This window comes from Lissotriton helveticus, chromosome 3_1, assembly GCF_964261635.1.
Source record: "Lissotriton helveticus chromosome 3_1, aLisHel1.1, whole genome shotgun sequence".
NCBI lineage: Eukaryota > Metazoa > Chordata > Amphibia > Caudata > Salamandridae > Lissotriton > Lissotriton helveticus.
The window spans coordinates 1386236320-1386253485 of NC_136061.1; the positions used below are offsets into that span (position 1 = coordinate 1386236320).

At 44.0% G+C, this 17166-nt stretch overlaps 1 protein-coding gene across 1 annotated transcript in view; it reads right to left on the reverse strand.

Annotated features, from left to right (window-relative positions):
• SEMA5B (semaphorin 5B) overlaps nucleotides 1-17166 on the reverse strand; it is an 827217-nt gene that overhangs the window by 108743 nt on the left and 701308 nt on the right. The window contains exon 14 of the mRNA XM_078682030.1: nucleotides 7117-7298. Within this exon, the coding sequence (XP_078538156.1) occupies nucleotides 7117-7298 (182 nt within the window). The remainder of the gene's footprint in view (nucleotides 1-7116; nucleotides 7299-17166) is intronic.

The following is a 17166-nucleotide window of genomic DNA, read 5'->3' on the forward strand; positions in this document are numbered from 1 at the left end:
GAGGGTACAGTGTATGTCAGTAGCCCACAGCTGGACCTAATTGCCTGGCATCTGTTTTTGCTGTCTTTGTGGTTTTCTGCTTGAAGTCAAATTATTGTTTGTACAAGGATGTTTTTGGTGGTTTTCTGAAGAATATGTAGTTTGACTAAGATCCTTCTGATGAGCAGATGGGAGATCCATAGGTATTGTCCTTTTATTCCCAGGATTGTACCCCCCTCTTTTAGTCTTTTGAATTTTTATTTGGAAATGGTTTATTCTCTGGCTGATTGGCACTATTTGGGATCCTTTTGCATGTAATCCAGATCTTTGTGGATTATGCATGGAAACTTTAATATGTTCCTGGATTCTGCAATCGCCACTGGAATACTTTTCAGACACGTTTGATAGGATCCATTGTATTCCATTTAAGGGCAGACTGAGTTTGCTCATCCTGTTCGCATTGTCTGCTGTCAATGGGTTATTCGGTAAGCCAGACACACTACAGACACACAACTGGGAAATTATACTCATGATCCAGTTAATCCCTCTGTGCTCAGAGTGCTGCAGCAGTACAGCAAGGCAGAACAGTTATCATTGGTAATCCAAGTCATATTGTTGTAGAGATTTAAAAAGTTGCTGGATCTACTCTCTGCACATGCTAATAGTATTAGGCTTCTTTCGGTTCTCCCAATATTTCCATTTGTCTTGATGCTGTAGAGAAATGGAAAGTCACCACAATTCAGCGATCAATAGGTGTCTATACTTGTGATAGTGGAAGTTGGGAATGGGCTGCTCCTCCTAAACAGAGCGTTGCTCCGCCTGCTGAGAGCGCAGACAGTAAACACAAATAAATTAAATGGCATGTCAATGCCATTTTATTTTGCCATCGCTCACGCGCGAGTGTGGGGGCAGGGCTGAATCCTGCAGATGCGGGATGGCTGCACTGGTCTACAGTGCGCATGTCGAATTGGCTCGCTGTTTCGCAACAGCCAGCCTGACATGTTCACTGTAGACCCAGCATCCAAGGACTGTAAAAGAGCCTGGGGATTGCTGCCACAGGGCAAAAGCCTCAAAATGAGCGCTGGGTTAGCCTGCTCCAACCAATCCTGGAGCTACTCTCATGCTGAAAACAACATGTCAAATGCAAAACAACAGTTGATGGACAGAATGCAGAACAATGTCATACATTCACCCCACTACAGGGATCTGGGCCTAAATCCATCGATTTTTTGCACTCCACACCACCCCAGTTTAGACATTGCCATATGCAAATCAGCCTTGACCCTGTGCCTCATGGGAACAGTGCAGCCCGAACTGCCAAGCCATGTCTTTCCTGGACCGGAATCAAGCATCCTAGGACCAGTTTCTGGCTATCAGCCGTCTTCAGCCAGGATAGCTTGACTCCAGTGGTGTGGAGAGTATGGGACTCACGTCTGAGCATACCCATCCCACTCGGGGTGACAAATGCAAAACAACAGTTGATGGACAGAATGCAGAACAATGTCATACATTCACCCCAGTACAGGGATCTGGGCCTAAATCCATTGTTTTTTTAGACTCCACACCACCCCAGTTCAGACATGGCCATATGCAAATCAGCCTTGACCCTGTGCCTCATGGGAACAGTCCAGCCCGAACTGCCAAGCCATGTCTTTCCTGGACCGGAATCAAGCATCCTAGGACCGGTTTCTGGCTATCAGCCGTCTTCAGTCAGGATAGCTTGACTCCAGTGGTGTGGAGAGTATGGGACTCACGTCTGAGCATACCCATCCCACTCGGGGTGACAAATGCAAAACAAAAGTTGATGGACAGAATGCAGAACAATGTCATACATTCACCCCAGTACAGGGATCTGGGCCTAAATCCATTGTTTTTTTGCACTCCACACCACCTCAGTTCAGACATGGCCATATGCAAATCAACCTTGACCCTGTGCCTCATGGGAACAGTCCAGCCCGAACTGCCAAGCCATGTCTTTCCTGGACCGGAATCAAGCATCCTAGGACCGGTTTCTGGCTATCAGCCGTCTTCAGCCAGGATAGCTTGACTCCAGTGGTGTGGTGAGCATGGGACTCACGTCCGCTTTGGCCGCCATAAGTGTGGCAGGGTATGCTCAGACGTGAGTCCCTTGCTCACTTTGACACTGGATTCAAGCAAGCCGGGCTGAAGAAGGCTGTAATGCCAGAAACCGGACCTCGGAAGCTTGTTTCCGGTCCAGGGAAGACATGGCTTGGCAGTTCGGGCTGGACTGTTCCCATGAGGCACAGGGTCAGACTGATTTGCATATAGCCATATCTGAACTGGGGTGGCAGAGTGGGCTAAAGAACGGTGATGGATTAAACCCAGATCTTTTGACTGGATGTGTTTGATTGGTTCAGATGCTCCGTCCATCACCACCCCCTTTTGTACCGCTTTGGCCACCATAAGTGTGGCAGGGTATGCTCAGACGTGAGTCCCTTGCTCACTTTGCCACTGGATTCAAGCAAGCCGGGCTGAAGAAGGCTGTAATGCCAGAAACCGGTCCTCGGAAGCTTGTTTCCGGTCCAGGGAAGACATGGCTTGGCAGTTTGGGCTCGACTGTTCCCATGAGGCACAGGGTCAGACTGATTTGCATATAGCCATGTCTGAACTGGGGTGGCAGAGTGGGCTAAAGAACGGTGATGGATTAAACCCAGATCTTTTGACTGGGTGTGAGTGTTTGATTGGTTCAGATGCTCTGTCCATCACCACCCCCTTTTGAACTGAAAACAACATGACAGCAGTTCCAGGATTGGTTGGATTCGTGCACTGGCGTATGAAAAGTGAGGGGGCCTCCCTGCACGGTACTTAGGGGGGCCCCCTCCGGGCTCAATCAGGAGCTCTCTGGCCAGAGTGCAGTGCCGAGGGGGTCCCTTGAAGCTAGGGGCCCCCCGCACCGCGTGGGCTGCGGGGGCCTGTGTTACGCCTCTGGATTCATGTTCCACGAGCAGGAAGTAAGTCCTTCCCTTTCCTGCTCGTGGACAGCAGGATCCAGCAGAGGTGAGACACATTGGACGGGATGGAGTCCAGGAAGTGCAACATATATGGTGAATTCTTTGGGCATCGTGCCCCACCATATTTTAATGTTGCCAGCTGTGACTGAAGTGGGGGCTAGGTATCATCCGCATATAATAGGAATTGTAAATATTGGAGTTACTTACTTGAGCCAACTGGCTCATATATATGTTCATCAGTGAACATAAGGAAGCATCTCCAGGTGGTCCCAAAGCCCAAGTAATAAAATCAATTAAAGGGGCTGGGAATCGGGGTCGTGAAGGAAAAGGAAAGTGTGAAAAATGTCCATGTACTGTGGACCAGCTTAGGTTCTGACATTTAGTGTGAACTTGGGTAAGTTGATATCCTTTATTAGCATACGATAAACCGAGAAATTAAAGTTTGGCTATGACTCTATGGGTCATCATGTTCAATACCCTGTTGTGCTGTGGGAACTTTTCCTCTTCTGGTATAATTTCGTCAAACTGCCCTTTTTCAATTGATTTGCTTGTTTATTTCAGACATTCAGAGTCTGACTTAGAGTTAGGTAGTACTTGACATTCCTCCAGTTTCTAGAGTATATGCTAAATTCTTTTGGGAAACCATCAGTTAAATTTCCTGCACTACTCTATTACATTGGTGTAAGAGATTCCACTGCATTTACCATTTCTTCCAGAAATTGGACGATTTTCCATTACTATCAAATTCTCAATCAGCCCTTGATCAAATGTAAACCATTTCCTGGTTTGGATATCAGGGCAGTTCTTAAATAAAGTAATGCGATTTGGAACTTAAAAGAGCTATTTGACACATTCAGCGATTAGCTAAACGTGTCGGCGTTCGGGTGGATTTTTAGGAGAGGGCCCGCACTTAAGAGCTCGCAGTGGTTGTGATGTACATTTAGAGTACCTAAATGCTTTTGCATCTGGTTTTTAGATCGTCGTTCTTCTGTCATTTGCTGTTCCCTTTAGTAAGGAACGCCTCGCCTTCAGTTAATACTTCTCTAAAACTGTGATGTTTTGAAAGTAGGTCATTGAAGAGGCGTGTGGTTTCATAGAATTGACTGGGTGTGGGGTTACCTTGAGCTCATAACTAATGGCCTTTCATCGATCAATGCCTTTTAGTAGTGCTTCTGAGCGCCACTTAGAGTTGCTGTAACCAAGACTCAGAGCCCGAAAGCACAATCTGCGAGGTACTTAGCAATTAAGATCGCAAGTGCACAAAGAACAGAGGCGCACATTTGTATCCCTTATTATTGCACCCGAGCTAAAACCACTTGAGACTTCAAACAAAGACATCATATGTATCCCAGTTAATAATTGATAAACTCTGAAGATTAAGAATTCCCCTTGTCCAACCCCGCTTGATCCTGATTTTCCAGTAGGGATTTTAAACCCTTCACAATCGACCTATACATCATTTTTCTCTTCTCTTGCGTTTTCTGTAAATATTCCTTTATTGTGATGCAGTTCCTGAAATAAGTATGTCTGCCACACTGGGAATGAAGAAGGAAACGTGCGTGTAGTGAACTGGGGGATTTCAGAAAGGGCTCTGTTTTCAACTGTGAAAATGGACCAAGTGTCCTCTTTGCACTCTTGGTTCTCTAGAGATGACTAGTAATCCAGGCAGAGGATCACAATCAGGGACTCCACTGAACAGTGGCAAGGGAGACTAGTCTATATGGACTCACTTAACCATTGGCCGACAGCTCGCCAAGTAACAATATTAAAATACTTAATATATTTATTAAAATTTAATAAAATCAGATGGACTTCGTTTTCATTGCAGAAGTAAGTAGGCGTGTTTGTTCTTGCCAGTTGCCACTATCCGCCAGGAGAATGTGAAATCAGTCGGTGCACATCAGTCAAATGGGAACTCAGTGCAATGGGTTAGAACGTGGATTCAGATACAGCAGTAAAAAGAATTTCCTTCACATCACACAGTAACCAACAATGGATCAGAAATGAAATCACCACAGTGTAAATCGAACACACACATCTGATTTATATGTAGGGTAAACGAAAGACCAGAATGCCAAAGGTCCCAGACACCATACCTAATGTGGTCCCCGAACCCAGCTCCAGACCTGTACAACAAACCTATGCAGACGACAAAGGCAGTAAAACAAAGTACCCCTATTGATGTCCCTTTTTTGATCGTCCCTCACTGCGCCTTAAAAATGAATGCTGCTATTCATCTCTAACTGTCTTTTTAACTAAAGTATGATACTCATTACATATCGTAGTTTTTAAAAGATAATATTAGATAGAATGTTTATCTTTTTTCTAAGTGTATATACATTTACAGTGGTTGTTATGGTGAAACTTGCATTGTCAACGGTTTTAGCTTGTACTTTTATGATTATTAATTAATATTTGAATAAAGAAATATTGATTGATTGATTCTCCCTCACACGTTATTCCCCTCTGGTGCAGGATTTCCTTAAAGCGTCTTCTCCTCACGCCTTCTATATGCATGCCTGCCACAATCCCCTTGGTCAGGACATAGTTTGTGTACCACTGCTCATGCTAACAATGCTTGCCTTGTATGACCCCTCTTGATTATGCTTGTCTAATACAAACTTTTCCTACAATATTTGAGCTGTTATTTCAGGTGCCTGTGATAAACGCATTGCTGGTACAACACTCTGCTAATGGTGCGTTCATAACACAAGAACAGTTCTGGATGTCGGCCTATCAGAAACTCTGCTGATGAGGCCTGCGTGTTGCAAATCTAGGTCGATGTTTTATATGAACCTTGCACAGCTCCCTATCGTTTTACAAATTATGAAAACCGGTGCTTAATTTATAAAGAAATAAGTGCCAAAGCCGACATCAGCAGGCGACTGCAGCTTGCCCAACCCATTGCCCCTGCCAGAGCAGCCAATGACAGTACCAACACAGCTACTAACCATCCCGCTCCTAAAAGTGTGACAATTCAGCCTATTCCAGGCTCCCAAAGCTAAAAGAAAGGGTTGGGTGGCAGGTAGTCTTCATTTTTAATGTGTATTAAATGATTAAACAACTTTTGTTGTGGCCATCTCTAATTAAGACATACAGAGCCACCCTGTGGCAGACTGTCATAAGTGCCAGTGTTGACAATTAAGTGCCGGTGCTAAGCATCGGAAACCACCAGCACAAATTAAGCACTGCGATAAGTTTATCTGCCTTTATAGATAAACCTTTGGTTTTAGTGCCACTGGCACTACTGGAGAGACATAAATTCAGTCTTCATGTCCACAGGTTTCTCACTCTTTCTGAAACAATCAGCCATGATGTCAGCGTGTTTCATTTGTTTATTGGGAATGTTATAAAGTGCATAAATGGCTCGAGGTTTCAGAGCACAGTACAGTATACAAGGTAATTACAGGTTAAACTGATAACAGTTTCAAGGATAAATATAATGCGGGAGAATCTGTACAAGGGTTAGATGGAGAGAGAGAGAGAATCAGTTCAACACACTGGAGGGGTTCAGGGATAACGACTGGTCAGTTCAATAGATATCTTTCAAGTGGAAGGGATTTAAAGCTCTTTTTGAAAGAAGCAAGAGTTCAGATGGAATGATGATTACTTTGTAATGTTCACGTGCACCAATGGTAATTGGATTGACACCACTTTCCCATTTCATAAAGGACTACCAAAGACCACCAGATGCTAATGAAATCTGACTGCAACTGATGTAAGCAGCTTTAGAAATGGTGATTGAGGGTTTTCCTAACTCATGGCCAACTTGGTGAACCATTCTGTATCAATGCCTCGGCGCCATTAACAATTTTTAAGGCACAGTACTCCTACAAGTTCAAAAAAGCACAGGAAACGTCCATATTATGCCTTCGTGGTCAGCAGGAGGGAGTTAAATTGTTGCATTTTCTGTGCTGTCGTCACTCATGCTAGGTTAATTTATGTACTGTTTTCATGACAATCTGCTATCTAACTCTATTAAAATAATTCTTCCCGGTGAATGATGCACCCAACACAGAGAAGGCACACTCATCAATCAGTGTGCACAAAAAAGTGTTAAGAAAGCTCAGAACCAAGTTGGTTAAAAGACCGATTGGGTTATGTGCTTTCTCCAAATTAGATAAACTTCAAACCCACGTAGGACAATACCTAAATAAAAACTTACCTGGAGCAATTTGCAATCTCGATTCGGGATCCCTCACAGGCACGGCCTCCGCAGCGCGGAAGTGGGCTGTCACATAACCTTGAGCGACACATACATGATCCTGTACTGGCACCATCTGAATGCTCGCAGGGTTGCCACGGAGACCATGGCCCAAAACCGCCATCTGTCGTCAGGTTTCTTACCTATTTAAAACAAAATAAAGTCACTCGGACCTTCTGACCTTGATTGACAGCAGAGGAGTGACAAGACAGAGACAGGAGGAGTCTGGTACACCAAGATGTCTGCTAGCATCTCGGAGGACATTAACAAATGAATTACGTTGATTATTCTATGTTCACACATTTGTTCCTAGTGTGCCAAGGTCTGATGTCTAAGCAGAGGTATTATTTTAATAATGATTTGTCCAAATAAATTGAAACTTTATCAAATTTGACAAGCAGGAGGCAGTGAACGTTAAGACTCCCTAAAGACTGTACATTGACTCGCTGGCATTAGCTGAATCTGTGCATGACCATGTACAACAGTGCTGGAGAGAGGATGACAACCTGTCAGGCCCCTATTCCAGATCCATAAAACCAAGCCTGTACGCCCATTAAAAAAAGAGAGGGATTATGTTGTGACCTTTTTATTCCACCTTGAGACTGTGGGCACTGTCACTTTCCATGGGGCATTCCAGATGCCAGACACACTTTGTATGAAAGAGTGTCTCCTCGAGTTACTTTTGATGAGCAGGGCGCCGACCTTGTGACTGTCACCTCTCCATTTTTACTTTCTATTAACTCAGTTTCACCTGATGGTTTCTCAGAATGGCAATGTTCATTATCTGGAAAAACAGCAGCAGTTTCTTCTTTGAGACTTCAAACCTGACACTTATCTCCTCTTCGCTCACACTAACTACTTTGGTGGCACTGGTTAAATCAGGAACAAAAATTCAACAATTTGTTATCACGAAGAAATGCATCAACCCTCTTCTGGCTGCTTTATTAACTGGCTGGTCTTAGGAAAGGCCCAAAGTGGGGATCCGGTGCCCACATTGTGTCACAATTACTTGGGGAAATGGATGGAAGACCATATTTAAAAATGTGTTATTGCACGTACATGCCACTAAAATAAAATAAAGGCAAGCATTGGTAAAGGCAATAGGTATGGCATGTGCTGTCAGTCGTTTTGCTTTGTCAAGGTTTTTGTAAAACTTTATTGTTGGTGGAGCGGCTTGTCCCCATCTACTAAAGATCTATATATCTATCTATCTATCTATCTATCTATCTATCTATCTATCTATCTATCTATCTATCTATCTATCTGTCTGTCTGTCTGTCTGTCTGTCTGTCTGTCTGTCTGTCTGTCTGTCTGTCTGTCTGTCTGTCTGTCTGTCTGTCTGTCTGTCTGTCTGTCTATACGGGGAACATCGTTTACAACGCTGTGTTTACACCGCGTTGCCTTTACAACTATGCCATTACAACGCAAGTCGTTACTACGACTTGCGCTGGATGGAGCTGTTGTATAAGGAATATTGTAATTTTATATCCAACACCTTCCCTACTGTTACGTGGACTGGTGTTGGAATATAAAATTATAATATTCCACAATCCACGCCCTACAAAGCAAGTCGTTGTAACGAATTGCGTTGTAATGGCAGCGTTGTCATGTACCGCGATCTAAAAGATTGCGTTGTACTGACATACATCCGTCTATACACACACACACATTGGCTAAAAGCAATATCATTTTTGGTATCAAAAAGCACACATTGTTATTGTAGTCCCTGGCAATGAATGGATCTACTTTGCGTCCCTGAGAAGGAGCAGAATGCCATCACTCACAGTGATTTTACCTAATAACCGAAATGGGCTGACCCTTTGCAAAATGAGGTATGCTGTAGTGCGTGTATGAAAAAGGTTAATAACACCACAACAAAGCCAATAACTGAAGAGGCTGTCTGAAAGCCAGCATAAGTATATATAATGTTAGCAAAATCAATAAGTTTTGTCCAACACTAAGCCGAAAAAGAAAACACGCAGTCGCCTAAACATAGCTGTCACATGCTTACAATAAACATTTTTAAATTTTAAACAATTTCACTGAAGACTCCGTTTTGCCAGTGATATTTTTTTAAATAATACGCCTTTCAGTTGTGCCATTTATTTTACTATAATTTACCTTGGCACCCGAAGTGCAGGCAAAATAAAGCGTGAGCAGTTGCATTTAATATAAAAAATAAAGTAAAACACACTGTGAACCAGATGTGTCACTGAAAGGAAAGGAGCACATTTCAATGTACATGAACACAATGCACAGATTTTTTGCAGTTAAAGTTAAAGTGGCCAATGTACAAAGTGAACTGACACGGTTTTGTGTGGTGGGCAGAACCAAAATGCAAATGAAAATGTAACAGAAGAATGTATGAAGCCCAATGACCAAAAGCCACTATATATGTGCGAATTTGTAGAAAAACTATCTATAGAGAAGGCTAAAGTGATCTCAAAGGCAAGACCTAAAAATAAAAAATAAATTAAATTACCGGAAAGTTCACTGCTATCTAGAAGCAAACAAGCAATTGAAGCATCTTTTGAGGGGCACTAAGGTTCTCTGCATCACGTACACTGAAGCCTCTTGAAGTGGCAGCCTATATTTTGGAGGGGACAATATTTTGCAAAGCGCAGCCATTACACTATTATACTTATCAGCAAACATAAGCAGTACACCCGATGACTTAATGCATTGCACACTTAGGCAGGGGCAGGGCCGGGCTGACTACAGGGCAGTTTGGAATGCTGCCGAGCTGCGGGCTGATTTCACTGCGCTGGGGGCTGATTTGGTTCTTCGAGACCTGCGTGTGCTTCGAAATAATTAAAGCAAATCGAATTTCATTCACCACACCCAGGTCTCCATGAAGGAAATCAGCACCAGCTCAGCAGGATTCCAAACTGCCCGGTAGCCAGTCCGGCCCTGGGCAGGGGCATAGGAAGGGGGGTGCGGTGGGTGCCGGCCGCCCCGGGTGTCATCACTGAGGAGGGTTACAAATTGGCAAAAATATGTGTTTTAAACACATATTTTTGCCATTTTGTCAAGCTGGGGGTGACAACAAATTTTCCGCACCGGGTACTACCTGACCTTGCCACGCCACTGCGCTCAGGTATGTTCTACAAGAAATAGGTGGAGGTAGCAAAATCCAGCGACACAGACAGGATTAGGGAAATTAAAAAGTGCAATAATTCTTTTTTAATGACTGGTTGCATGAAACAAATTGTGTTATACTCATAGCATAAACACAGTGCCAAATCCACTGGTCTTTCAAAACGAACACACAACTGTGTTTTTTCTCACAAAGTTTAGGGGGAACATAACACAAGAGCCAAACACAGCTTCAGTACGGGAACAGTTAGAAACTGATGAAACAATAAGCCTGGTGAGAATAAGTGATGGGACGGACTGTTGAATCTCAATGTCAGAACAGCAATCACAGGAACGTAAATGAATTTGCGAGGAGCGATTGCTATTGGAAATACCCGTTAACTGGTTTAAAGTTGTGTTCACTCGGACCAGTCTCTGCAATGGCAGTTAATATGGTATCAACGGCGAACGCCTAGCTCACTTTCGTGGATACTACAGCTGTGGATTTTTAGGTCCAGCTTAACAGCCAGCTGTCACAAGGCCTTACATGATCAACAGAAAAAAGAGCTTTAAGGGTCACTACTGAGAGAGGGGTGGTGCAGATTTTTACTGGGCAGAAGCTGTGTACTTCTGCTGAAAAAGTGTGCTTGTATTGCAGGAAAAAGTAAGTTCAATACAGCAGGACTGAGTTGGTTCAGTGGTGTAACACAGTGCGGGGTCCCCAAGCTCCAGGGGTGGCCCCAAGCTCCAGGGGTGGCCCCAAGCTCCAGGGAGCCCCCTCAGCACAATACTTTGGTTTCAGAGCTCCTGATTGAGTCTGGAGGGGGGCCCCTCCACAAACCTTGCAGGGGGGCCCTCAAGTTTAGTTTCGCCACTGAGTCAGTTATGACGGCAACACCTTAATTCAGGCTATAGACCAAATTTGTTTATTATGAAAAGTTACAACAAAGGCAGTAGGCCTGACCTGTTTATTGTGAACAGCATACTTTAAAGCCAATAAGTCTTTAAGGGTGTGTTGTCATTACATCATTACACTATCTTAAATGTAGACCAGTATATATATTTTTTTACAGGTACCTCACACATTACCACAGTAGGCCAGGAGTTTGGTGTTGGTTACCCCATGTGACAAACCCTCTGGATAGAAGATTTGCACTTTGAGAATCTTAGTCGTAGTTTTAGGAAGAGATGTATATTGTAATTTCAGGACTGTATACTGATAGTGTGGAAATTTATACAGAATGCTTACTGTAGGTCTGAGTTGATTATGATGACCATCCAGGTATTAAGGTTATAGGACTGATAAGTTCATTAGAAAATCTTATGGCAAAGACCATAGGATATATATATATATATATATATATATATCTATATATATATAGATATATATATATATATATATATTACCTACTGGCGGTCGCCAGTAGGTATATATAGTTAGGATTTTTTCTCTATGGGTTTTTTGAAAATTCTATGTCTAATAACTTTGGCGTTTGTGGACGGAATTGGCTGAAATTTTCAGGAAAATGGCACATTTTGTTTCCGAGCAGCCCCTGAAAATTGGGGGGGGGGTTCGTCCAGGGGGGGTCGAGAAAAAAGGGGGGTCCCAAAACGTGTTTTTAACATTGAGTTTTCCATAGGGCGGTTGGCCTCACTTTTAGCCCGAACGGCTGAATGGATTTGCACGAAACTTGGCAAAATTGTAGGGACTGGTAGCCCGATGTGCCTTTTGTAGGTCTCAATATATGTGCTCCAGTGGATTTTGAGAAATTAACGTTTAAAAAAAGATATATATCTGTAACAGCGGACCGGGCAGCGCTCCAGTTCGCGTACTTTTCGCGCAACGGAGCTTTGTGAAGCGAAGCTGATTGGTTCTCCGGCGTCTGTCAACATTCCAAACAGTCCGTAGCGGCCGCCATCTTGTCTCTCGGTAGGATCGAGAGACAAGAGGAGGCGAAAGGGAAGGGGCAAATGACGATAAGGGGGCATAGTAGATCCTCCCTGACCTCTTAGGTTTGATGTACCATTTTGCCAAGTTTGGTGTAATTCCGTTCAGCCATTCAGGCTGTAGACGTATGTAAATGTCCTATGGAAAATTGCATGGGGAAAACACATTTGAAAGTGTTGAAATTTAGAACCAATTAAAATGTTACTTTGGTTTTGTATTTGTGTGTGATGAAAGTTAATTGGTTATGTATATATGTCAAATGAGAGGAAACCACAGCCATTTTGTGATACTACTGTCTGAGGTACATTTGTGAGGAATTTTTGGTGGTGAATTTCTGGTGTTTGATTTACACAGTACTAACACTTCTCCTACTTTTAAAAAGGTGAGTTGTTAATTTGTAAGGGGAACTATGTTGTACACTTGAAGATAATTTGAAAAATGTTTTCTGTTATTTATTTGCAGTCCTTTCTGTTATACTAAATACTTGATAAAGTTAGTTTTATATTATGTATTACTAAAAACGATAAATGAAAGTGATTATTTTTTTCTGCAATTTACAGCAAGCAATTTCAAAATAAAATGGCTCACAATGAAGAGACCGTGGCAATTTCTTTTGAATTGTCCACTACATTGATTGAAATTGAGAGCACCAATAATGAAATATTGTCACATGGAGGAGATGACTTGTATGATTCCATTAGATTGATTGAAATGGACAGCACCAATAATGAAATATTGTCACAAGGAGGAGATGACTTGAATGATTCCACTACATTGATTGAAATTGAGAGCACCAATAATGAAATATTGTCACAAGGAGGAGATGACTTGAATGATTCCACTACATTGATTGAAATTGACAGCACCAATAATGAAATATTGTCACAAGGAGGAGATGACTTGAATGATTTTTTTGATCAATCTGTTGATGGCGAATTTATCGAATGTTTGGAGACCATAGAGTTACAAGAATCATCATTGCAGACTTTTCATGAGGAAATTGCTGATGAGGACATGTTACTAGTTCTTTCAAATTTAGAAAATTCTGAAGAATAAATTTATATTTAGAAATCAAAAATTGTTTGAGACATTATTCATTTTTATTTTTAATTTATGAGGTTGTAGCGAAGTGATTGTAGTATAAAATGAGACTTATAGTATAGAGTGCAACATTTTTATGTTACATGGTAAGTTTACTCATATTTACTTCCCTTCTGCCACTATATTATCTCCAATGTGTATTTGACATCTCTTCTTCATCTCCGGCCTCCTTTCTCTCACTGTGTGTCTCCGATGCATCTTATCGCTGCTATTTTGTGTAATTACAGAAGAGAGTAAAATAAAATAGTTCGGAACGTGAAAAGGGGGCAAAGTAGAGTACCCCTCACCCCGTAGGCCTTTTCAGGCGGTCCCAAAAGGATCAGTTTCTGCTTTCCTGAGAGATTATGGTATGAGTTCCATATACCACAATAATTTGCATTACAACATGCAAGATATCTATCTCCTATTACCAACTTTTGGAGATATTCGCGCTAAGCGCGAATATCTCCAAAAAGTTATACCTGCCCTGAGCAGTTCTTAGCCATGTTATCCAATGGGAGGTGGATAACATGGCTAAGAGCATTAGCTCGGTAATGCATGAATATCGCGGACTTTTTAGCGATATTCATGCATTGCGGCCGTTTTTTATCGCATTTGCGATAAACCTTGATAATAGCAAGGTTTATCTTCGATAATTTCTGACGATGCTTAGCGGTAAAAAATTCGTTGGTAAGCATCGTTAGCGATAAATATCGCTTAACTTTGGTAATATGCACCAACGTCTGTTAACGTTCGATTCGAAGGAAATGAGGAAGTGTTGAAAAACATTGTTTGCGCCATCTTGCCTTTTTTGAAATGCCACACTTTTGTCGTGCACGGCAGCCATTTTAGATGCCTTGACCAGACCCACTCTCTGCACGCTGTCGATTCGTAGCATGGCTCCCCACCCTCGCAAGCATCTTCCCCAGGCACTGGTCACCCCCGCTCTCTGTCTTATGCATGGGCAATAAACCTCCCCCCATCTGCGCTGCTCTTCCCTGAGAATCACACTCTGTGCCCGCCCGACACCTCCCTTTCGCCCTATTCACTACCGCACCCTCTGACACTCCTCTTCCTCTGTGTCCGATTGTCCAGGCTATCAGCTAGCCCTGCAGATGTAGTTTATGGCTCCAGCTGTAAAGAATCACCCCTCTTTAAAGGAGTTATAGTAGATCAAGGCCCACACCCGATGAGATCAGTCACACCACACGTGTTCCTACTATCTGAAAACCATCCTGTATTGTGATTGGGGAGGGGACCGAGCCTGAAGCGGAAGATTCCAGGAATGACTCTTTGTACATCAAAGTTTTTACAATTATGTGTCACATTAAAAATATATAGCACTCCAACAAAGTAGTAGTAATATAAAACTTTAATAACATATAAATATATACAACAAAACAAAAACAGTAAAAACATTTAAACAACGAAGAGACCGTGGCAATTTCTTTTGAATTCCTGATGAGGACATGTTACTAGTTCTTTCAAATTATGAAAATTCAGAAGATGTTGCCTGGGGGTGGGTCATCAGTAGCAGTCTGTTGTGCAAATAGTTCCAAGGCAGCAGAACGCGCTGAAATCTAGATGGCACGAAAGTGATGTCTAGTAAGTTGCCGCCCAGCAAATAACGGCGTGGGGCGCCGCGGGGGGTGGATTGTCAGTAGCGGTCTGTTGTGCGAATAGTTCCAAGGCAGCAGAAAGCGCTGAAATCTGGATGTCACGAAGGTGATGTCTAGTAAGTTGCCGCCCAGCAAATAACGGCGTGGGGCGCCGCGGGGGTGAGTGAGTCCAGTAGGCACCACAGCTATTCTTACCGGCATTGCAGAATTACTGCTGGGGACAATGCCTGTGCTGTAGCAGGGTCACAGCAGAAACAAAAAGGATTCTGTTGAAGATGTTGTTGGTTTTCAATTTGAAAACAGTTCTGGTGTCAATTGCTATGCTAATGTAGTGGTTAATGTTTTGTTTTCTCTAGAAAATGTAAAAGAGAGGGAGGCAGTCCAAAGTTCCGTTAAAAGGGCAAAGGAAAGGATCGGTGGTTTGAACTATCAGTCAAAAAGGGGAGGGGGTGCAACAATTTTTCCTACCGGGTCACACTGTGCTTTCACCGGAACTGAGGTCTGCAGGATTCTAGTAATTCAAAGTGAGGCTGGCGCCAGCATGGGAGCGCCGACGTCCCGCGGATACAGTTTCGTCACTCCACGGGCGATCATGGCAGTCATTCCCCATCGGGGGTGTCTGCGGGGGTCGGAGACTCCCGCGGCTCCTGTAGAATCTTCAAGGTCGTGGAGGACTACGGTGGTGGAGTCAACCAGTGACCGGGCCATTTCTTTATGCTGGGCCCGCTCTTGCCAGGTCGACCGCCATTTTGAGAGTTCGGTAGCTACTGGCGATCGCGGGGTCAAATGAGCGGACGGGCTCCACCCTGCCGGGCGAGACGTTGCAGCATCGCCACAGTGGAAGAACCCTTTTCCGGGCGCTTGGAGCGCCGAGGGTGCAGGTGGGAAGCCTCCACTGGGGAGGCGGGAGAGGCCTGTTCGCATCGTCTCTCCCTCCCAGTGCACCCCACGGCGTCTCGCTTGACTTTTGTTATGGCCGGACCAGGCGATGAGGACGAGGGGGGGGGGTCGGAGGCATGTGCAAGACACCCCCCCCCAGTGTTGTCGCAGCCATTATTCAAGAGAGAAGAAGTGTCCCGTCCGTCTTCGGGCCGGGCTTCCGGTGGATGTCGGCCGGACGCCCCTGGCTCTGGCCCCATGAACGGGTTTCTTGGTTTATCGGCTGCAGCCGGATCCCGTCGGCCTCGGCCCCCCGACCGTTGGTGGCCGGACCGGAAGAGCATGTGGCGGGACTACCTGCAACTCTCAAGGGCCACCGCGGCCGGACTGGGAGAGAGAGGGGAGGGTCGAGGAGACATTTCCCCCCCCCCTGAAACTCTTCAGCGTTGTAAAGGCAATCCCCTGGCCGGGTCCCGCTGGCCTCGGCCTCTCCTCCGGCTACACCCTACGTTAGGATCTCCTGGCCGAGGCGTGGCAGCAGGATCCGCCTTATATGGGCTGCTCCCGGCTGGGCGTAGCCGCAACCCTGCCCCACCTTGGAAGTTTCCAGAGTGGGGGCGGATGTTCTACTGACTTGCATTTTCCCTAGTCTATCGATTTTTTTGGTGTGGCAGGCGGTGGGACAGCGAGGGGTGATTTGGTTTCTCTTACTGTTTTTCTGGTCTCTCACCACTGGCATATTTCTAACGTTTTCTTGTTTCTAGGACATTAATAGGTTTTATCATTACGTTATGTTATCGTTTCTTTGTTCGTTGTTTAATAAAAGTTTATGTTCATCAGTGGCCTACTGATTTTCGTTTTCCTATTCTTTTCTTTCCAGGTTGTTTCATGCTAAAGTTTCTGTTAACAGGATACAGTGATCACTTCGTTATTATTGCATATGTCCTTTTCACTAGGGGTGCTCTCTGGTCGGGCCAGATGACGTATCTCTAGTAAATGGTCCGGGTGAAACAGGTGCATCAATCAGTGGGGAGTAGATAGGCATGACAGATTACAATGGGGGAGAAAGGTCCGCATTACGTACCCTTTCACTATTTGCAAAGATTTTCCTACGTATATTTGCAAACAGGGAATACCTCCAAAAAGAACCAATTCCCAAACAGTCAATGTTTGGGGAAACAATCAATCAATGAGGAACGAAATAGGCACGACGTGTTAAAGGTTTGCGTTACCTACCCTTCACTATCTGCAAAGGGAGAGAGAATATTCCTATTCTTCCTCGTTTGCAGGCAGAGAAGATTCTTAAGAGAACCAACTTCGAACAATTCAATGCTCGATTCAAACAATCAAGAAGGGGTACTGTGAACACAAATGAACGCCGCTTATGTACATACACATTGGTATTATCAA